General features: G+C 48.9%; 1 protein-coding gene across 2 annotated transcripts in view; it reads left to right on the top strand.

The window, feature by feature from the left end:
• The window catches only part of OGDH (oxoglutarate dehydrogenase), a 66,427-nt gene that overhangs the window by 9,758 nt on the left and 38,357 nt on the right, over window positions 1–18,312 (top strand). For both annotated transcript variants that reach the window (XM_052639024.1, XM_052639023.1), the window contains exons 2-3: window positions 3,274–3,522; window positions 17,488–17,679. In XM_052639024.1, coding sequence (XP_052494984.1) covers window positions 3,301–3,522; window positions 17,488–17,679 — 414 coding nt within the window. In that variant the 5' untranslated portion in view covers window positions 3,274–3,300. The remainder of the gene's footprint in view (window positions 1–3,273; window positions 3,523–17,487; window positions 17,680–18,312) is intronic.

Genomic DNA, 18,312 nt, shown 5'->3' with positions numbered 1-18,312 from the left:
TCGATCCCTGAGTTGGGAATATCACCTGGAGAAGGAAAAGGCTACCCATTCCACTATTTTGGCCTGGAGAATTCCATGGACTGTATAGTCCATGGGGTCACAAAGAGTTGTATGTGACGGAGCGACTTTCACTTTGAAGCACTGAAGTTTTTATTTTGATGAAGTCCAATTTGTCGTTGTTGTTTGTACTTTTGGTGTCCTAAGACACATTGTTTGACTCAAGGTTCTGAAGATTTACTCCATTTTGGAAGTTAGAAACTTTCTTAGAGTCTCACAGTGTCAGCTCTTGCATGTAGGTCTTTGATCCATTTTGAGTTAATTTTGTGTATGGTGTAAGACAGGGGTCCAAAATCATTTCTTCACATGTGGATTTCCAGTTGCCCTGGCACCATCTGTTGAAAAGACTGTTCTTTCCCCACTAAGAATATTTGGCACCCCTATCAAAGTAGAAATATTGTTCTCAACCACAAGTCAGAAGAACACTTGGGCTTTTTTAACAACCCAAAGCTTTCATGAAAGTGTTTGAACAGTTCAGCATTCCTACCAGAAATGCACTGTTCTTAATGTTGACTCTGGAATTGGAAGGATGGAATCTGAACCTTCCAGAATCTGAAATGTATACCTGATGTCTGCTCTGTGGGTCTCTCAGATTGCGGATAGGGAACAGCTGTTCCTGGTCATCCTGGGGTGGAGGCAGGGGGATGTTGAGCTGTCTGCTGAAGGCAAAGTTTTCCTATGACTCATATGAGTCATCTTAAGGGAAGTTTGAAGATTGTTAGTAATTGTGCTGGGCAGCACTGAGCTGTTTGTCAGATTTTATGACTGTAGATAACTTGGTAACGTGGTTTGTTTACTGTATCATATTGGAAGGACTGCTTTAGGAAGAAGAGATGAAATGAACAGTTTTGTACTTGTCAGTGTGATGCCTGTTAATTGAGTATTGCAGCAACTGAATAATGACTGTTAATGGAGGTGATGATACTGCTGTGTTCTAGGAGAATACTCCAACTCAGAGTATTTCAAGCTGCCTGGATAATAATGACACTGGAGGAAAAAGATGAGTGTCGGCCTGAGTTTGTTTTTTTTTTAATTAATGTGGAAAGCAATGGTAACAGTATTTTTGCCATCAGTGTCTTTGATAGCTTTTTGTCTGCCTTAAACTTAATAGCTGAGAAAATTGGAATAGAGTTGGCAGTAGGAAGAACTACTGAAGTTACTTAAGGTTTTTGTTTAAAACGGAGTTAAGATAGCATCCTAAAGATTGCATTTAATTTTTAAGGGGAAGTTTTTGTTTGTTGTTTAGCTTTTAAATTCTGCTTTTGCTGACCTGTCTTTTCCAAGCAGCCAAACAGGCCAGTGTCCTTTATGCATATCTTGATCATATTTGGGTCAAGAGAAGGGGTTCTTACAAACGGTGTAGAGGATAGTTTAAGTAACATTTATTTCTGGGTAATTCTCAGCCTGTCTCAGAGCTTGGATTTCCTTCAGGCAGGAGTGGAGGTGGGATGTGATTCCCACTTTACAGCCAGGGCACTTGCTTTAAGGCCAGCTGTTTGTTAGACCATCAGTCATCACTTCCCAGGGCAGAGGGCTATGGAGAGCCTCACTTGTGCCCAGCGGCTCCCCTCCCTTCCCCAGCCTCTTTTGCTATGACTGGAAGAGACCACTGGGCAGCTGGGATTTTTGTGGGAAGAGAAGCAGCACAGTGTCCTTGTCCCCTTCCAGAGACATCTGAATGCTTACACATGATTGGAAGTGGTTCAAGACCCTCCGCTGCAGCTGCTTAGTCACTTCATTCATGTCCAACTCTGTGCGACCCTATGGACTGTAGCCCCACCAGGCTCCTCTGCCCATGGGGATTCTCCAGGAAGAATACTGGAGTGGGTTCCATGTCCTCCTCCGGGGGATCTTCCCAACCCAGAGAGTCTAAACTCTTTCATGGTCTAGTGGGTGCATCAGCTGCTTTTGTAAAGTGGAGAGTGTAGTTAAAGTTATGTATTAGATTTAGTAAAATTACGACCATCAAACTCAAGATCCATTCAACCTTGGGGAAAATATAAACAAACTCAGAAAGGTGACCTATAAACCAGAAGAGCTAAGGCCTGCCTTGAGGGAGTTGGTGGGTTCGGAAGAGCCCTAACAGGTCAAGCTGCTGAGTGTAGAGTAGTGTGAGGTAGGTAGACTCTTCTGTGGTCGTTTCGTCCGTGCCTTTGTCTTGCAGAGCCCCCTGCCTCCCTTGTTGGCCCTCTCCTGGCTCCAGTTTTAGGAAACGCGGCTGTCCAGCTAGTCCATTCCTCCTGCCAGCCAAGACAGTTCTTGCTCCTCCCCTGTGTTCTTCAGACTTTTCCATCTGTCTGATCTTTCTTCCTACTGATTCTTATATGTAGAATCCCTGCCTTCCCCTCCTCTTCAGAGCGAAGTCCTCCCTATTGTCTGTGCCCTTCCCGAAACTTTCCTGGCTGCTGGAAAGGCGCACTTAGGAGAAGTGGGTTCTCGCAGGGAGTTTTGTTGGTATTTTCTGTGTCTCTCAGGTGCTCAGTGCTTTTGCTGTAATTATTTTTAGTATATTTTTTTCTTCTGCTCAAAGATAAATTATTTGAGGGTGAGAAAAATATTTTCCCAGTGTCTCTGTGTTCTCCAGAATACCAAGAGTCCGTTAGGGCTCGGTAATCTCCGGATAGACTAGAAAGTATTTCTCCTTTTGCAGTTAATACTAACCTAATCCTTAATTCATCCTTGTTGCCTTTTCCTATAGTTGTTTTACACAACATATAAACTTACATGTGCTTAGTCATGTCTTAATTCTTTGCGACCCCCATGGACTGTAGGGATCTACCAGTCTCCTCTGTCCATGGGATTTCCCAGGCAAAAATACTAGAGTGGGTTGCCATTTCCTACTCTAGGGGATATTCCTGACTCCGGGATTGAATCTGCATCTTCTACATTGCAGGCGGGTCCTTTACTGCTGAGCCATCAGGGAAGCACCCCGTCATGATATATCATAGCCCTCAAACTAGATCAAAAGTTGCAGGTGAAGACCATGACCTCTGCAGCTGTGCTCTTGCCTCCCCATATTGAGTGCAGGCCCTGTATGTAGAAGGTTGGTCCACTTGACTACTTCACGCTCTGCCATGCTCTCTGAAGCAGAACACGCAGCCACACATGCATTTACAGACGCTTTCTCCTCCAGCCAGAGTCTGAGAGGTTTTCCCCCCAGTAGCCTTGTCTGCTAAAATGCACTTTCTAACTTCTCTTTCCTTTTTTTTGGTGCAGACAGTCGTGAGAGACTTCAGGACAAGAATGTTTCACTTAAGGACTTGTGCTGCTAAGTTGAGGCCGTTAACGGCTTCCCAGACTGTGAAGACATTTTCACAAAACAGACCAGCAGCAGCTAGGACGTTTGGGCAGATACGGTGCTATACTGCCCCCGTTGCTGCAGAGCCTTTCCTCAGCGGGACTAGTTCGAACTATGTGGAGGAAATGTACTATGCTTGGTTGGAAAACCCCAAAAGTGTACACAAGGTAAGGCTCAAAGGAGCAGGTGTCTTCGTGTTTGGAGTCTTGGCCGGTGGTGGCTGGCCGTCCAGGTAAGTGCATGTGTTCTGAGGACCCTCAAGAAGGAAGTTAGGCAGGCGGCTAGAAGCCCCACCGACTCGAGTTCTTTGCATCAGCCCAACTCAACTGTTGGCCCAGGCCCAGCAGGAACCACCTTCTCTGGAGGGGCAGTTCCCTCTCTCCATGTGCGGCGCGCTCAAGGCCTTGCTCCACGGAACAGCCAAAATGTTAAACCCCCACAGGGGTGACGAAGCACTTGCACCACTCCCAGGACATCACCAAGGCTGCTGCAGGATGGCGGAAGCACACGGAAGGAGGGACCTTCAGGAAGCTCGTCCATCCCACTGTCCTCGGAGCACCTGAAAACCATCTCATGAGATTTCTCTACAAATGACATTTTAGATCAGCATGTTTATGTCCCTCTCCTGTATTTAAAAGTAAATTCTGTGAAGGCTTCTTCTAATTTTTCTATGTTGACGTATGAGGCTGTTCCTTAGAACCTCTCCCTTCATGTGTTTACTTGATACAGAGCATGCTTGGTGGCAGAACTTCTTCAGAGCCTTTTGGCCAGTGATATTTATGAGTTTTGATAACTGTTTCTTGGCTTTCGGGTCAGGCAGCTGGCCCAGTGCAGGTGCTGGAGGGTGGGTTCCCAAGCTGCTTAGCTCCTTGTGGCCCATTTGCAGGGTGTGGGAAGATCTTAGGAGACAGTATATGCAAGGTGCTCAGGATCTACACAGAGGAAGTGCCCATCAGAGGCTGGCTGCCATCTCTGTTGATCTGGCCTCTTCCTTCCTTGTGAGTTTTAGGGACTTGTCTTCAGGAAGCAGCCTGCTTCTGTCAGGCCTTCGAGTATAAACTTTACTCTTTACCCTGCAGTGTTAGTGACATTTAGGATTGGATATGTTTGTGTGACTGAGGGAGCCTCCAGCCCTGTTTTATCAGGAATGCCACCTCTTGGTCTGAACCTTCTTGCCTGGCAAAGGAGGACATCTGGCCAGGTCTTTCCCTTCCCTGTTTTCATGGCAACATGGACGCTGCATTGCTCCATGAGCAAGATGAAACCTGGTTTCCTACGGGAGGAGCTCTGGGGTGTGTCTCCCAAGACGGTAGACAAGTGGACTACCCAGAAAGAAGTGCGCTATAAAACTGGCCCTGCTGGTGATGGCAGATATTAGCAGTTTCTGAGGACAGTTGCTGCAAGGTTCTCTTTCAAATAAACTTAGCCCAGAGGTTTTAGAATCAGACTTTCGTCTCGTGTCCAGGCTGTCCCTCACCTTCCTTTTCTCAGATATAACCTCTTTGTAGAACCAAACAAGTTTTCTTAAGTTCTGTTCAGCTTAGGGGGGAATAACACTGGAATGAGCTCTTACGAGATAATATGGATCTAGGCTTGGGGGTGTCCGAGTATGGATGCCCTGCGTCACGGGAATGGGTTGCAGTGAAGAAGCACACCACTCTGCTGTGTAGAGCTCTGAAAAGTGGAGCTGAAACCATCACAGTGACTGTCACCATTATTAGTATTTGTGTTAATATCATTATTGTTATTATTGCTTAAATTTTTTTTTTAAGATTTACTCTTAGGTTTACAGCAAAATTGGGGGGTAGGTACAAAGATTTGCCATATACTCACTCCTTGCCCCTATACATGGAACCTCCCACACCATCAACATTCCCCACCAGACTTAACATTTGTTAGAGTTGATGACCCTGCACTGAGATGTCATCATCACCAAAAGCCCATAGTCTACATTAGGGTTCACTCTTGGTGGTATGCATTTGTGGCTTTGAACAAATAGATAATGACATGTACCACCATTACAATATATTATACAGAGTATTTTCACCACCCTAAAAATGCTCTTTGCTCCACTAATTCTTTCCCCCCCCCCCCTACCAATTCTTGAAAAGTATTTTTATCACATAGCATCAAGAAAGGTAGCATGTGATGACTGGGAAGCACTTGGGGGCTCTCAGGCCGGGTGGAATGGTCACGGAGTCCATCTGTCCTGAGAGAGGACAGCACAGTGAGAGGCCTACTGACAAAACTGAGGCAGCTTCCTGAGGAAGAGTCTAGAGTGAGGGTTGGTTCCTCGGGCTCCACGAGACTCTTCAGGGGTGTGGGGAAAGGATCTCCAAAAAGGACTTTGTAGTTTAATAAGAGAATACCTGCAGGTTGGCATCTTTGGGCCAGATTTCATCTGCTGATTTCTGTTGTCAGGTTCTCCAGGGGACTCAGTGTATCCTAGAGGGAGAGGGGCAGGATGGTGTAAATCAGTGGGCATTCACAGTGGCAGTGCCCCTTCTCGGGCTTCCCAGCAAAGTGGACTTGATCACCCCTCCACGTTGAATTAGGCCCAGTAACTGATGTGTGCTTACTTTTTGATAGAGACGTTCCAGAGCTTTGCTCAGATTTTCAGAGGCATCTATGACACACAAAAGATCTTGGAAATGGTTGATTTTGTTAAAAATGCTTTATTTTGGTCTGTATTAGAAAAAAATACGGAGATACAAAGAAAATTAGCTTTGAAGATTTGGATTGATCATCTTTCTGATCTCTCATTTCTGTGTCAGATGGGGCCTATCAGACTCCCTGCCTGAGAGCTGGTTCGGTTGCTGTGCTCTTCCCTTCATTTGCAGAGGGCTCACGGGGAGCTGCTAGGACTGGACTTTTTTCAGCAGAAACAGAACACATTTAGCATCTCTGCCTCTCTGCTCGCCTGTTATTTCTTAAACTTTTTATGACCTTTTCTAACATGTAGTAGGAGTGTCAGCTGCAAATTTGCACTTGCTGTCTACCTTTCCAAAGATCAAATTATGAGCCTTTGCAGCCGCTAACCTTCAACACTGCTTGAAAGGAGTTCAAGGAGGAGGTCAGAAAGCAGGCGCTCTGGGCTCCGGAAAGAACTGGCAGGACAGATCTTCAGGTAGTTAGATTATTTTCGAGGGAAGATTTTATGAACCCAGTTCTTTGATCTCCTCATATCTAGAAAAGCACTAAATTCCTTCATAGTGATATCTGCTCCTTGTGACTAGCAGTAACCTTCACAAGATTAGATCAGCCTTCTGCAAAAAAATAAGTGCTTGGTTGCATATACTCTTCCCTTCACCAAAATTACAAATATACTGACCACCCCCCAACCTCCTTGGAGGAGTTTCTCAGCGCTATATGAAATACTGACTCCCTGGCTATAGTCCTCATTTTGCTCCAAATAAAATATAACTCATAACTCTAACATTGTGCTTTTTCCCCCCAGTTGACAGGAGTGTAAAATGAACCTCCACGAGGAGACGCAGTGCCCAACTTCAGTAGCTCTCAACAGTTTCCCAGTCCTTAAAAATCTATTCCTTCCCTACTTATTTTTCTGTTTGTTGGTTTGTTTTGTAAAATACTTCCCAATTGTGTTTATTAAGGCAAATCTCAAACCATTATTATTTCTGTCATAAATGTACCTGAGTGACTCTAACAAGGGAGTGGTTTCTTAACCATACCTAACAAAACTGGCAAGGTAATTCTCTAATACTGTAGTCTGATTCTCAGTCTGTATTTCATTTTTGACTTTGTAATTTACTTTATAGTTTTGTCATATCCCTATTTTTAAAGAAGACTTTTGTTTCTAGATATCTAATTATGAAATTTATGTTTGTAGTAATCGAGCAGTTCAGGGGTGCAAAGCCCCCGGGCACTCCCTGCACCTCTGTGCCCAGTTACCTGATCGGCCCTGGATCTGCCTTTGTACTCTTGTCTTCCTATCCTTTGGTGTGGTCCTTTCCTGGACAGCCATCTCTTTCCCCATCGTCTTCTCCAGTCCAGCCTCTGTGCTTCAGTATTAAACACCTTGTCAAGTGCAGCTCACTACATGACCTTTAGGAACCTTCAGCCGGGCTTGGTCTGTCAGCATCCAAAGCCCCCACTCATTAAGGTCTTGGCCGTGTTGGGGATAAGTCAGATTGTGACGTCTTATTTTTAATTACATCTAAAATACAGAGTCAAAGCCATATTGTTCTTGTTAGTGTTTTAGACAAACAGGTAATTGAGAGCTGCTGAACCCTCAGAGGACCCCACCCACAGGCATCATGTGGTGTCAGCCCTGCCTGGGAGGACCCAGGCTCAGGCCCTGTGCCTTCTCCTCCCCGTGGTGCCCTCCCTGCCCCTTCTGATTGTGCCGGCACATTGTCCTTTGTCCATTAGAGCTTGCTTCCCCTGCCTGGCCTTCTGAGTGACCTCTGCCCAGTTCCTGAAAGCCTGTCTTCCTCCTCTGCTAACTGAGTCCATTTCCTCTCCTGCCTTTTGCCAGCCTGCTGCTGAGTGTAATAACAGCTCTCTTGTCAAGCATGGTCACAACAGGACCTCTGTAAGGACTCGAGGTGCGAATTCCAGACTCCCGGTCCCACCTCTTTGAGCTTTGCCATGCCGCCCTTCAGGCCCACGCTGTTCTCCTTTCTTCCCTGCTTATGAAACACAATCCTGTAATTTTCTGTAATTGAACCAGACAAGCAAAGCAGAAACAGATATGTGTCGTCCCCAGTATGCGGTGACACCATTCCTTTTCATCCTGCCGCTTGAAACTGCCTTGGCTGCACTTTAAAAACAGCCATGGTGCGCTCTAGTTCTCTGCTGGCCTTGAAGGAAAACATGCACATGGTATGCTTAATGGGCTTTCAGTGAGCAAGGCTGTTCAATTGCATTTTGAAGTTTCTCCATACTGAGCTTCCTACATCAGGAGGAATCTCAACCCTGGTGACTTTTTGTGTTAAATCAACTTAACCACTAAGAATATAACTCCAGTATGGTGTTTTACTCTTAAAGGATTTCTGTTTATGTGATCAGGGAAATAAAATTTGCACCTTTGAAAGGTGTAGGGGTCATGAAGCAGCACCTTCACTTTACGTGTGTGGCAGTTTGCAGCTCGTGACAGTGTTTTTTGGAGGACTGAGTTGCTGTCAGGAGGTGTGAGCATTCAGGGCCCTCTAGCTCGCAGGCCTGTAAAAATTCTGTAAGCAAAGCACAGTTAGAGCACAGGGTAAATCCCACTGGCTTCTGAAGGGAAGCACCAGTCATACTGAACTTTGAAGGATAAGGAAGGGGCCTGACCAGGGACAGTGTGCCTGTGCCCAGGAAAGGCACTGCAGAGGGACAGAGGGTCGGGGGGCCCTCAGTGAACACCGGAGAGGGTCCTGCGGGGCTCGGTGCCTGGAGCCAAAGGCAGCATGTGAAAACCAAAAGTTTGAGCTGCAGCATGCGTTGAGAGGCTCCAGGGGTCAAGCAGAGGAGTGTTTGCTTATTTTGTGAAGCGCTGTGGGGGCATGGACCCCTCGGCGGTTGGAAGAAGGTGAGGGCATCGGGCACTGACAGAGCTGAGCCTGTGGCGAGAAGAGGGCAGACTTGGAATAAAAGCATGCTGCATCTTTGGGAGCATGCCTTTTTAATGATTACCCTTTCGTACTGTATGCTAAGCAAAAATAGTGGGTTTTTAAATGGCAGTGATAACTGCAGAGAGGGGTCCAGAGTGACCGCAAGGGGAAGGAGAACATCAGAAGCAAGAAAGGAGTGTCATCCTTGGGGCTGGGTCCGCTCTTGAGAAGGGAGCGTCGAGCTCCACCCCAGCCACTCTCCCAGCCCCTCCTTTCTGAGGAAGGAAGGAAGGAAACATTGTCAGAGGGAGGGATCCTTTGGGGATTTTCCCAGAAAGGAGCTGTGGTGGTTGGTGATCAGCATCAGCTCAGAGCCTCTAGGCCACTGGCTCTTCCTGTTCCATCTGTGCCAGGCCCCACTGAGGGTCTGCCAGGCTCTGGATTCTGCTGTCTGTGAGCAGGTTGTAAGTTTAGGGCCTTGTCTCTAAGTGGTCATGACTCGCAGACTCACAGTTCTCCCTGGGCCCAAGGCTTGGCTTGGCTGGGCTGGGTCCTCCAGGTCGGGTGCCCACTAGACTCATGGGGGATCAGATGCGTGTGTGGTCCTACATGGCTGCCCTTGGAAGTTGTAACACTGAGTTGACAGAACGCACTGTTGGCTGCAGACAGCCAGGCAGAGGGCATGGGCTCTCACTTGTTGAGGAATCCCAGGAAGACTGCTCGTGAGAGTGGTCACAGATGTCCTGCATATAATATTTTCCTGCAATAAAAATCTGGTTCCTGTGAGTGTTCATGAAATAAATAACCCTAAAAGCTAACAACTCAGAACACCACCAGCAAAGTCTTTCTCTTGGTTCCCAGCTCCCTTGCAGCTGTGGTTCAGCTAGGCTGCAGCCCCACAAAGGACCTCCTCACATCTGGCGTTTGGTGCTAGCTATTTGCCAGGCCCTGCCGTCATCCAGGGACCTGAGTGACCGCCTCACAAGGCCTCAGCTTATCTCTGAGAGGAGAGGGGAGGGGAGGAGAGCCTGCTGGCCTTGGATGCCCCACCCGGAACTTACACACTGCCACTCCCACCCATGGCTGAGGTCAAAACAAATCTCAGGTCAGTCCCCAGGGACATGCCTCCAATGAAGGAGCCTCACAACCACTGCAGGGGGCCTTTGTGTGGACCTGGGAGGACGTGTGGCCACTGGGCAGCTTACCACAGTGCTTTCTATAATGATACGATGGGGCCACCACCCTTAGTCTGGGGCGGAAACTCAGGAAGCATCATTCCCCTATCAGCAGTTAGGGCTAAGCCAGGATGGCTTTTCTTTGCTAATCCTGTGTGTTTATTGACATTTTACCAACACAGAATACAGAGAGAAGATATTAGAACTTGTCTGGAGATGTTCTCTTGCCTGTGTAACACTGTGGTTTTAAAAAAACACGGCGTTGCTCTAGTCAAGCACAGTTCACTTGGCTTCTGTGGTTGAGGAATCCCCAAGCAGAGCCCCTGGTTTTAACTATAGAAATAGTTCTGTGGTGACAGGTCTAGCAGGCCCAGATCCTGGTTCCTCCTAGACATGGTGGTGGGCAGTGAGCTGGGTCGGGGCATGGCTCTGCCTGTCCTCAGCTAGGGATGGTTTGAACAAGGCCTGCCTTGGTTGGAGGAGTCTGAAGCCCAGCATTGTGCATGGCTTTCAAGACTGCTTAGCTCTGAAGCACAAACCTTTGGTGAAGGTCCTGTGGCTGTCCACCAGGGGCCTCCTCTTCCCCTCACCCTGGGCATTGTCTCATCAGGACGTTAGGACAGTCACATGTGGTGTTTTCAGAAAAGGCATGGAGCCCAGCAGTTAGCACAGATGGTGCACACCAGGAGGGTGGTAGACACTGCCCGGTGCAGAGACACGAGTCATTTGGCTCCATACAGTAGCTGGGCTGGTGTGCACAGAAAGCTGGGTGCTTAGGAATTAATGTACACTTTCTAAGCTGGAGGAGCCCTGTGTGGGGTGATGAGGGAGACAGCCTCAGAGAGGCACCCACTCTCTCCAGGGCCCTGGGATCCTTGAGGAGCCATATCTGTTGGCCAGCAAGTCATGGGTGACCGTCTGTGGCCCCAGGAGCCACTCAGTTCAGTCACTCATTTGTGTCCCAACTCTGCAACCCCATGGACTGCAGCACACCAGGTCCCTGTCCATCACCAACCCCCAGAGCTTACTCAAACTCATGTCCATCAAGTCAGTGATGCCATCCAACCATCTCCTCCTCTGTCGTCCCCTTCTTCTGCCTTCAATCTTTCCCAGCATCGGGGTCTTTTCCAGTGAGTCAAGTCTTCACATCAGGTGTCCAAAGTATTGGAGCCACTGCCTGTCCATTTATTTGACTTAATTAGCCTGAACCCGCCAAACCCTTGTTTGGCCATGCATGAGTTTTCCCTGGTCACTTGTTCCCCTGAATCTCATGTTTGTGGCAGTTAAAAAGCATTGTCAGCATCAGAACACAGTGAAACGGTTGTTTGTGACAGTGCTGGGGTCTGACGTCCAGACCTGGCAGTCATTCATTTATCAGTTGTGATGGCCTTTGAGCCTGGGGTTTGGTCGATCCAAGAGATGGCCAGAAGCTCCTGCACCCACTGCCCCAGGGCGGTTTTACGTCAGGGTCCTTGGCAGAGAGCCCAGCACAGGGTGGTGGCGGCTATTAGGTGACATCATGTTCCGTACCAGGGTGCCTAGCACACGTGAGTGAGGATTGTTCTGTAGTGAGGGAGGGGACGGCAGGATTGGCATCAGAAGGGGACTTTGGACAAGAGAAAGCAGTCTGGTTGGTCCAGAATGCAGAGTCACAGAATTGAGCAGCTAGAAGAAGCATTAGTAACACGGGTTAAGCTTTGATCATCAGTTTCTTGAACAAATATGAGTATACCTGCAGGTGCTTTTTTTAAGGGTGTAAAACGCTACACAAATACAGGGCTGTCCTCCTAAGTAGTCTGTGCTCCGTACTTTTATAGGCAAGCAATCAGGCACAGATAGCTAAAGTGACTTGCACCCTCGCCCAGCCTGCAGGGGCAGGACTGGGGCTCCCAGTCCCCCATGAGTGGGCAGACAGCAGGCAGGCCCCCTCTGGTGGGCTCAACGTGTGTGTGGCCCTGTGAGGTCACACACTCACGCTGGCCCACATATCTGACACACATGGGAAAGCCTTTGAGGTGGGGGAAAGGGCCCGTGGTAGTGTGTTTGCGACCCCTCTGAAACCAAACCCTTCGTGAACAAGTCTCTGTTGTGACCTTCACAGTCAGGAGCTTGGCCCCGAGGCTCTTACAATCTGCTGACAATCCACAGGGCAAAGTCTGCTTGCCCCACTGAACCGCTGCCGCGCGTGTCCCCTGGTCAGCACTGCCACCCTCACTGCGGTCAGCACCTTGTCTGAGATGAGGACTCTGGCCGTGCCACATCCTGAGAGCTGCCGCCACGCCCAGCACTGCACCTGATACCCCACTGAGCACAGCACTTAGCGTTATACCTGACACCATACCTAGTACCTCTCCAAACAGTGTGCCGGGCATCCCAGGTAACTGCATCTGAAACCGCCCCAGCACCACAGCTGACACCCCCAGCACCATTTTTGATACCCCACTGAGCACAGCACCTCACATCACACCAGCCCTGCCAGTGCACCTGATGTTGCATGTGATACCACACCTACCAGGACGTGAAGGGGCTTGGTCCTGTCTGACCTTAACTGGGCAGGATGTTGAGCACCTCCTATGTGCCAGGCACCGGACCAACTTCCTTAGACGTTAGAGAAGTGTTTGGAGCTTTGACAAGCTCCCCCTAATAGGGGAGAAGAAGACTGGTGACTTCAGGGGAAACCCATGAGGCCTGTGTAAGAAGTCTGGGAGGTTTTATGGAGCAGTATAAAACCTGCTCCATAAACCTGGAGTGAGGGCTTTTGAAAACAAAGCTTCATGTACTCCAATTAAATGCCTTTAGTTATCGAAAAGTAAACAGAATTCTGGTTTCATTTCAACCAGAATGTTATCCTTATTTGTACTTGAAATCTATCATGTTTTGGTTTAAATTGTTTCAGCAACAAGTTGGTGGCTTTGAACCCACTCACAGGAGGTGGGTGGCCAGCCCCACAGCTCCTCTGAGGGCCAGGACTGCTCACCTCCATGGTATCAAGGCTGTGAAGCTCTAGGTGCAGGGGGTACGTGGGGCCACACAGGCATCCTCTTCTTGAAGATCTCTCTTCATTTGGAAGGAGGACCCCACTGACCTGTCGCTTCAGCCTTGTGGTCACCTGTCTCTTCATTTGAGAAGAGGCCCCCCACTGACCTGTCACTTCAGCCTCATGGTCACCTGTTTCTTCATTTGGAAAGGGGCCTCGCACTAACCCATCACTTCAGCCTCATGGTCACCTGTCCGTGCAGCAGGTCTGCAGACACTTGGTTCTGGCAGGAGGGAAGCTGGCTGCTGCCAGGGAGAGAGAACTGGCACACAGGTAAATAAATGTGTCAAACTGAGGTGTGTACACATGAGGGCTGTGATTATCCAAAGGGAAGTCCTCTCCAGATAGTGACAAAGCCACGCATCACATCTCGGAGATGAGTGTCCTGGGCAGCAGGGGTGGGGGGTGGGCTGGGGTGTGCAGACGACTGAATGAATGCAGAAGCCAGGTCAGGTGTGGGGGAGGTGGGGAACAGTGCAGCAGGGAGAGGAAGCATGGCTCAGAGTCCCAAAGCTGGTGAAACCTGCAAGCCGAAAAATGACCTTCACTGTCACAGCCTTTTTTTTTTTTTTAATTGGAGTATAATTGCTTTATAATGTTTCACAGCCTTTTTAAAATCAGGTTTTTTTTAGGTCTGACTTCATTAAACTTTACCTGCTTTAAGTTGCAATGCAAAGGTTTTGCAAACTGTGCAACCAACAATTTTCTGTCACCAAGTGATCAGATCTGGTGAAGGGGGCTTGCTGGTTGTTGGGGTGGGCTCCTTGGCTGGGCAGTCACCTGAGTGCAGGTGCCTGCCCCTCCTGCCTGGAACTTGTAGGGGAGGGTCTGGCCAAGCTGCGGGGGAGCAGAACTGCGCACCAGCTGCTGTTTGCTGGTGGTGCGGGCGGTGGGGGTGAATTACAGGAAAGGAGGACGCTGCATTCCTGGCATATTCTTTCCCAATGGTTCCCAGCTCTCTGCAATACCGGTATGAACCAGTTTTTTCTGACTGCCTCCAGCTTGAGCAGAATTTCCGTCGTTGTTGTCCTCAGCCAATTGAAAATCACCTGGAGTTTTATCCCAAGCACAAAAGAAGGTCAGAGAGAGGAGGCCCGATAACTGCGATTTCCCCCCCACCTCCCTGGTCCTGGACTGGAAGGTCCTATAGCCTTTGTCTGCCTGGCCTGTGCCCTCTGGGTGTCAGCCCTGGAAATTCTTTGATTTTGTTGTTTGCTGGATTTGGCAAGGGTAAGCCAGCCTGAGAGACGCTGTTTATCCTTGGGTTGCCCTGCTCTGACTCACTTAACCTGATCAGCATCTCTGCCTGGTGGCCGCTCTGTGTCAGTCGTGCCTGCCTGCACCTTTCCCAGGAGGGTGTGGTTGGCATGCTAGGTACTCAGATCATCAGTGTGATAACTTGCCCCCCCACCCTACCCCTGCAGCTGCCACCACTGTTCTTGTTAGTCAAAGCTGATTTTTCTGAAGAGAGATAACTTGTGGTTTTTGCTGTGCCTTTTGGCTCTGGATCTTTTACCAGCTGGTGCCCCTCAGGATGAGGGGTCGGCGTGCAGCCAGGGGACCTTCTCTATCCAAGGTCGTCTTGTTGGGCAACTGCCACTGCATTTCAGACACGTCTTCATATGCTCTGTGAGGCAGAAGACGGTGTTTAAGGCTTGAAGAAAGTGTGCTGCTCTCCAGAGGCTCCTTGGTTTCAGGGTCATGCCCTGCCCTCAAGGGCACAGCCCACCCCCGCTTAGAGCCCAACGGTGTGTGTCCACAGCAGGACTTAGTGTGGACACAGGTAAGGGTAAGGACTCCAGTGCCAGAACCAGCTGGGGGCAAAGTAGAAACTAGATTGAGTTTTACAAAGCTCTTGGTTCTTGGCGTGCAAGGCTGGTCTGACTCTTGCCCTATTGCCTGCTATGTCAGCAGGGCTCCTTGTAGTCCAGGCCCTCAGTTACTGGAGGCATGGGTGGGAGCCAGAGAGAGCCCTGGGCCAGAGCTGCTCCCAGAGTACATGGAGCTTGCATGGCCTGCTGTTCAAGCTCCACAAAGTTAGAAATGAGGGGTGTCCAGCATGTCTCCTCTTTAGGCCCTCATAAGGAACTTGGTGGATGCCGAGCTCGGGTCAGGCTTACCTTGCCCTAGGCTGCTGATCCTGAGACAGCCTCTCTTTTTCACTCACAGGAGTAAGTCAGTTGCTTTCTCTGGTGGACATACTGCTTTTACACCTGTTAGAGACCTCAGAGGGAGAGATTGGTCTTGGGGTTCCATGCCCCAGATGAAGAATGTCCTTGGTTGTCAGGTTGCATGATGTGAGGTTCTCTACAGTCAGTGTTATGGCTGGCGCCACAAGAGAACCCCAGATCTCCCTTCTACCATCAACTGACGAACTAAAAAGTAGCCAGAATGGTAAAAACAGTAAAACTTTGAATAGTGAGATTTGGTAAAGCATTTTAAAATTGTTACTGAGAAAATTCACGTAAAAAGTATACAGTTCTCGTTTTTCATGTATTTACCATGTTGTATAATTGTCTTCCTAATAGTTGGATTTTTTTAAATTTAATTTTTCTGAATACAAAAGGAATATGTTCTTATTGTAGAATGATATAAATGTTCTGGAGCACTCCCCTCAGAAACACTTTTATTGGGAGGCCGGGCTGCCCTGTGTGATGTTCCAGGCCTGTGCCCATCCTAAGAGGGTTGTGACTGGTGGTGACACGCAGCTGTCTCTTGGACCGTCCAAGTCATCTGTCTACGCGTCATAAAGAACCTGCCTGAAAAAGCCAGACCTTCAGGACCAATTTCCAGGTTTCTGCCCAGACACAGACCCATTTGGTACCTGTGCAAGCTCCCAGACAAGCCCATCTGAACAATATCTTGGTCACACTCACTAGGAAGGTGCACACAAATCTAGTGAAGTTTCTCCTCTCCAGATTTTTCAAGGAGTCTCACCAGAGTTCATTGACAGAAGAATCTTAGAAACTGGAAAAACGCATGGAAGAGAAGAAAGACAGTGTTTGCACGTTTCTAAACTGCTGCTTGTCGTTTAGTCGCTAAATTGTGTCTGACTCTTTGCGACCCCATGGACTGCAGCCCACCAGGCTTCTCCATCCATGGGATCTTCCAGGCAGGAATATTGGAGTGGGTTGCCATTTCCTTCTCCAGGGTCTAAACTTTAGCTTGAGTTTTACTATATTTTTTTTGCAATGAAGTTTTATTAAACCTTAGTTTTTCTGACCTCTACATTTCTTTAAAACCTCACATCTTCATCTGAGATAAACTATTACAGTTCACAGTATCTGTGCAAATTATAAATTAAGTCAGAGAGTTCCCTGGCATTCCAGTAGTTAGGACCCCAAACTTCCACTGCAGGGGACACAGTTTCAGTCCCTGGTCAGGAACTAAGATCCCACAAGCCACACAGCATGGACCAAAAAAAAAAATAAAAGGAAATTGAAGCCAGTAGTATTATCAGTTACTACCAGTAATATGAACTGCCTACCAGATTGTGTAGGCATTGTGAATGCCTTTAGTCTTTATTTTTAAAAAACTATGAAGAATAGAGATTTTTTTCCTTTTTGTCCTCATCTTACAGATGAAAAAAACTGAGCACATAAATTTAGGTTATTAGCCAAGATCTCAGAGCTCAGAATTAAGGTTCTGCCCCTGACAACACAACCTGAGCTCTTAACTCCCGAGCAACCTCCTTAAGTACAGAAATGGCTATTTCTATAGGAGTCAGTGAGGGGCCCTTGCGGCTTCACACATTCTGTGAAGCCCTGATTCTGTTCTGTGTTCAGGGAGTGAGCATGAGCAGGTAGGCCTGGGCCCTGCAGGCTGTGCCAAGCCCCTGGGGTCTAGAAAGCAGCCCTAAATACCTTCTGTCCCCCTCAGGAGGTTCAAAGGGGGTTTGAGGATCTGGGGCAGTTGTAGCCCTTCAGGCAGGAGTGCCAAGAGCATTGGTCTGCTTAGATTGCCAGGAGGGGACAGATGGGGCAAGAAGGCCTCCAGTCACCCACTCCTGGGCTGCCCGTGTGGAAGCAGTTGGCACACTCAAGTGGGACAGAGGTGCCTGGCCTTGGAGGTTTTGATGGGAGGGCATGTGCATCATGGGGTTGGGGGTGAGGAGGCCCGTCAGGAGGGAATGATGAAAGCAGGGACCCAGCCCCTGAGAGACCCACCCTCGGAGTGTAGAAGCAGGCTGTCCAGAGTATGAAGACGTTGACCCAACCAGCCTACTGGTAGATGGACATAATCAAGACTTACCTGCCAAAAGAAAAAAGACTGACCTGCCAAGAGAGGTTCTCTTTTTGACTAAAAATGCATCCTAGGCCTTCGGGGAGCAGTGGAGTGACACGTGTATTCCTTCTTTGTCTTCAGTCATGGGACATTTTTTTCCGAAACACCAATGCCGGAGCGCCCCCAGGCACTGCCTACCAGAGCCCACTCCCCCTGAGCCCAGGCTCCCTGTCAGCTGTGGCCAGAGCGCGGCCCCTGGTGGAGGCCCAGCCCAACGTGGACAAGCTGGTGGAGGATCACCTGGCGGTGCAGTCGCTCATCAGGGCTTACCAGGTAAGGTGGCGGTGGGCAGCCATCTGTGACAGCACCCCACTGACCCAGTGAAGGTGGTTGTTTAACTTTCACCCCCCACCAAACGCTAGGTACTCGCTCCCTGCTCTGGGGTGGAGGGAGGCAAAAATGAAATATGACAAGAGAAAAGGAGCCCAGACATCCTTTTGCCATGTGAGCAGATCCCCTGCCAGCCATGGCGCCTGTCCGTATTTCTTTCCGTGAGTTGGCAGGAATGGTTTGTGGGCAGGGAGGCTCACTCTATGCCCACGTGGCCAGGGAACTGCTGATCCCCAGGAGGGAGCAGTGACCCCGAGGGTGTGCTGCTCCCTCAGGCACGGCCCCGTCTCAGTTGCTAACGCCCACGTACAAAAAGAGAAGGTGAACCTGTAGGGTCTGGGGACAGAAGCAGAGCCCATGGAAGCAGGGAAAGGCATCCGAGCCTGCAGAGGGGCCATCTCTCCACGAGCATTCCTATTGGAGGAGGGTCAGGCAGAACCAGTGGATCCCATGGCCTTGCTCAGAGCCCAGAAGCCCCTTCCAGGATATCTGCCTGGCGTGGAGAAGAGCCTGGGATTCAGATCTTACCATCTGCTCTGTGAGTAGTTCTCAGGAGAAGAGGAACATCTGGGCCCA

The sequence above is a fragment of the Budorcas taxicolor genome, chromosome 4, assembly GCF_023091745.1.
Source record: "Budorcas taxicolor isolate Tak-1 chromosome 4, Takin1.1, whole genome shotgun sequence".
In the NCBI taxonomy this organism is placed as follows: domain Eukaryota; kingdom Metazoa; phylum Chordata; class Mammalia; order Artiodactyla; family Bovidae; genus Budorcas; species Budorcas taxicolor.
Note: the sequence above shows the minus strand (reverse complement) of the source record. Positions and strands in the feature narration are given on the sequence as shown.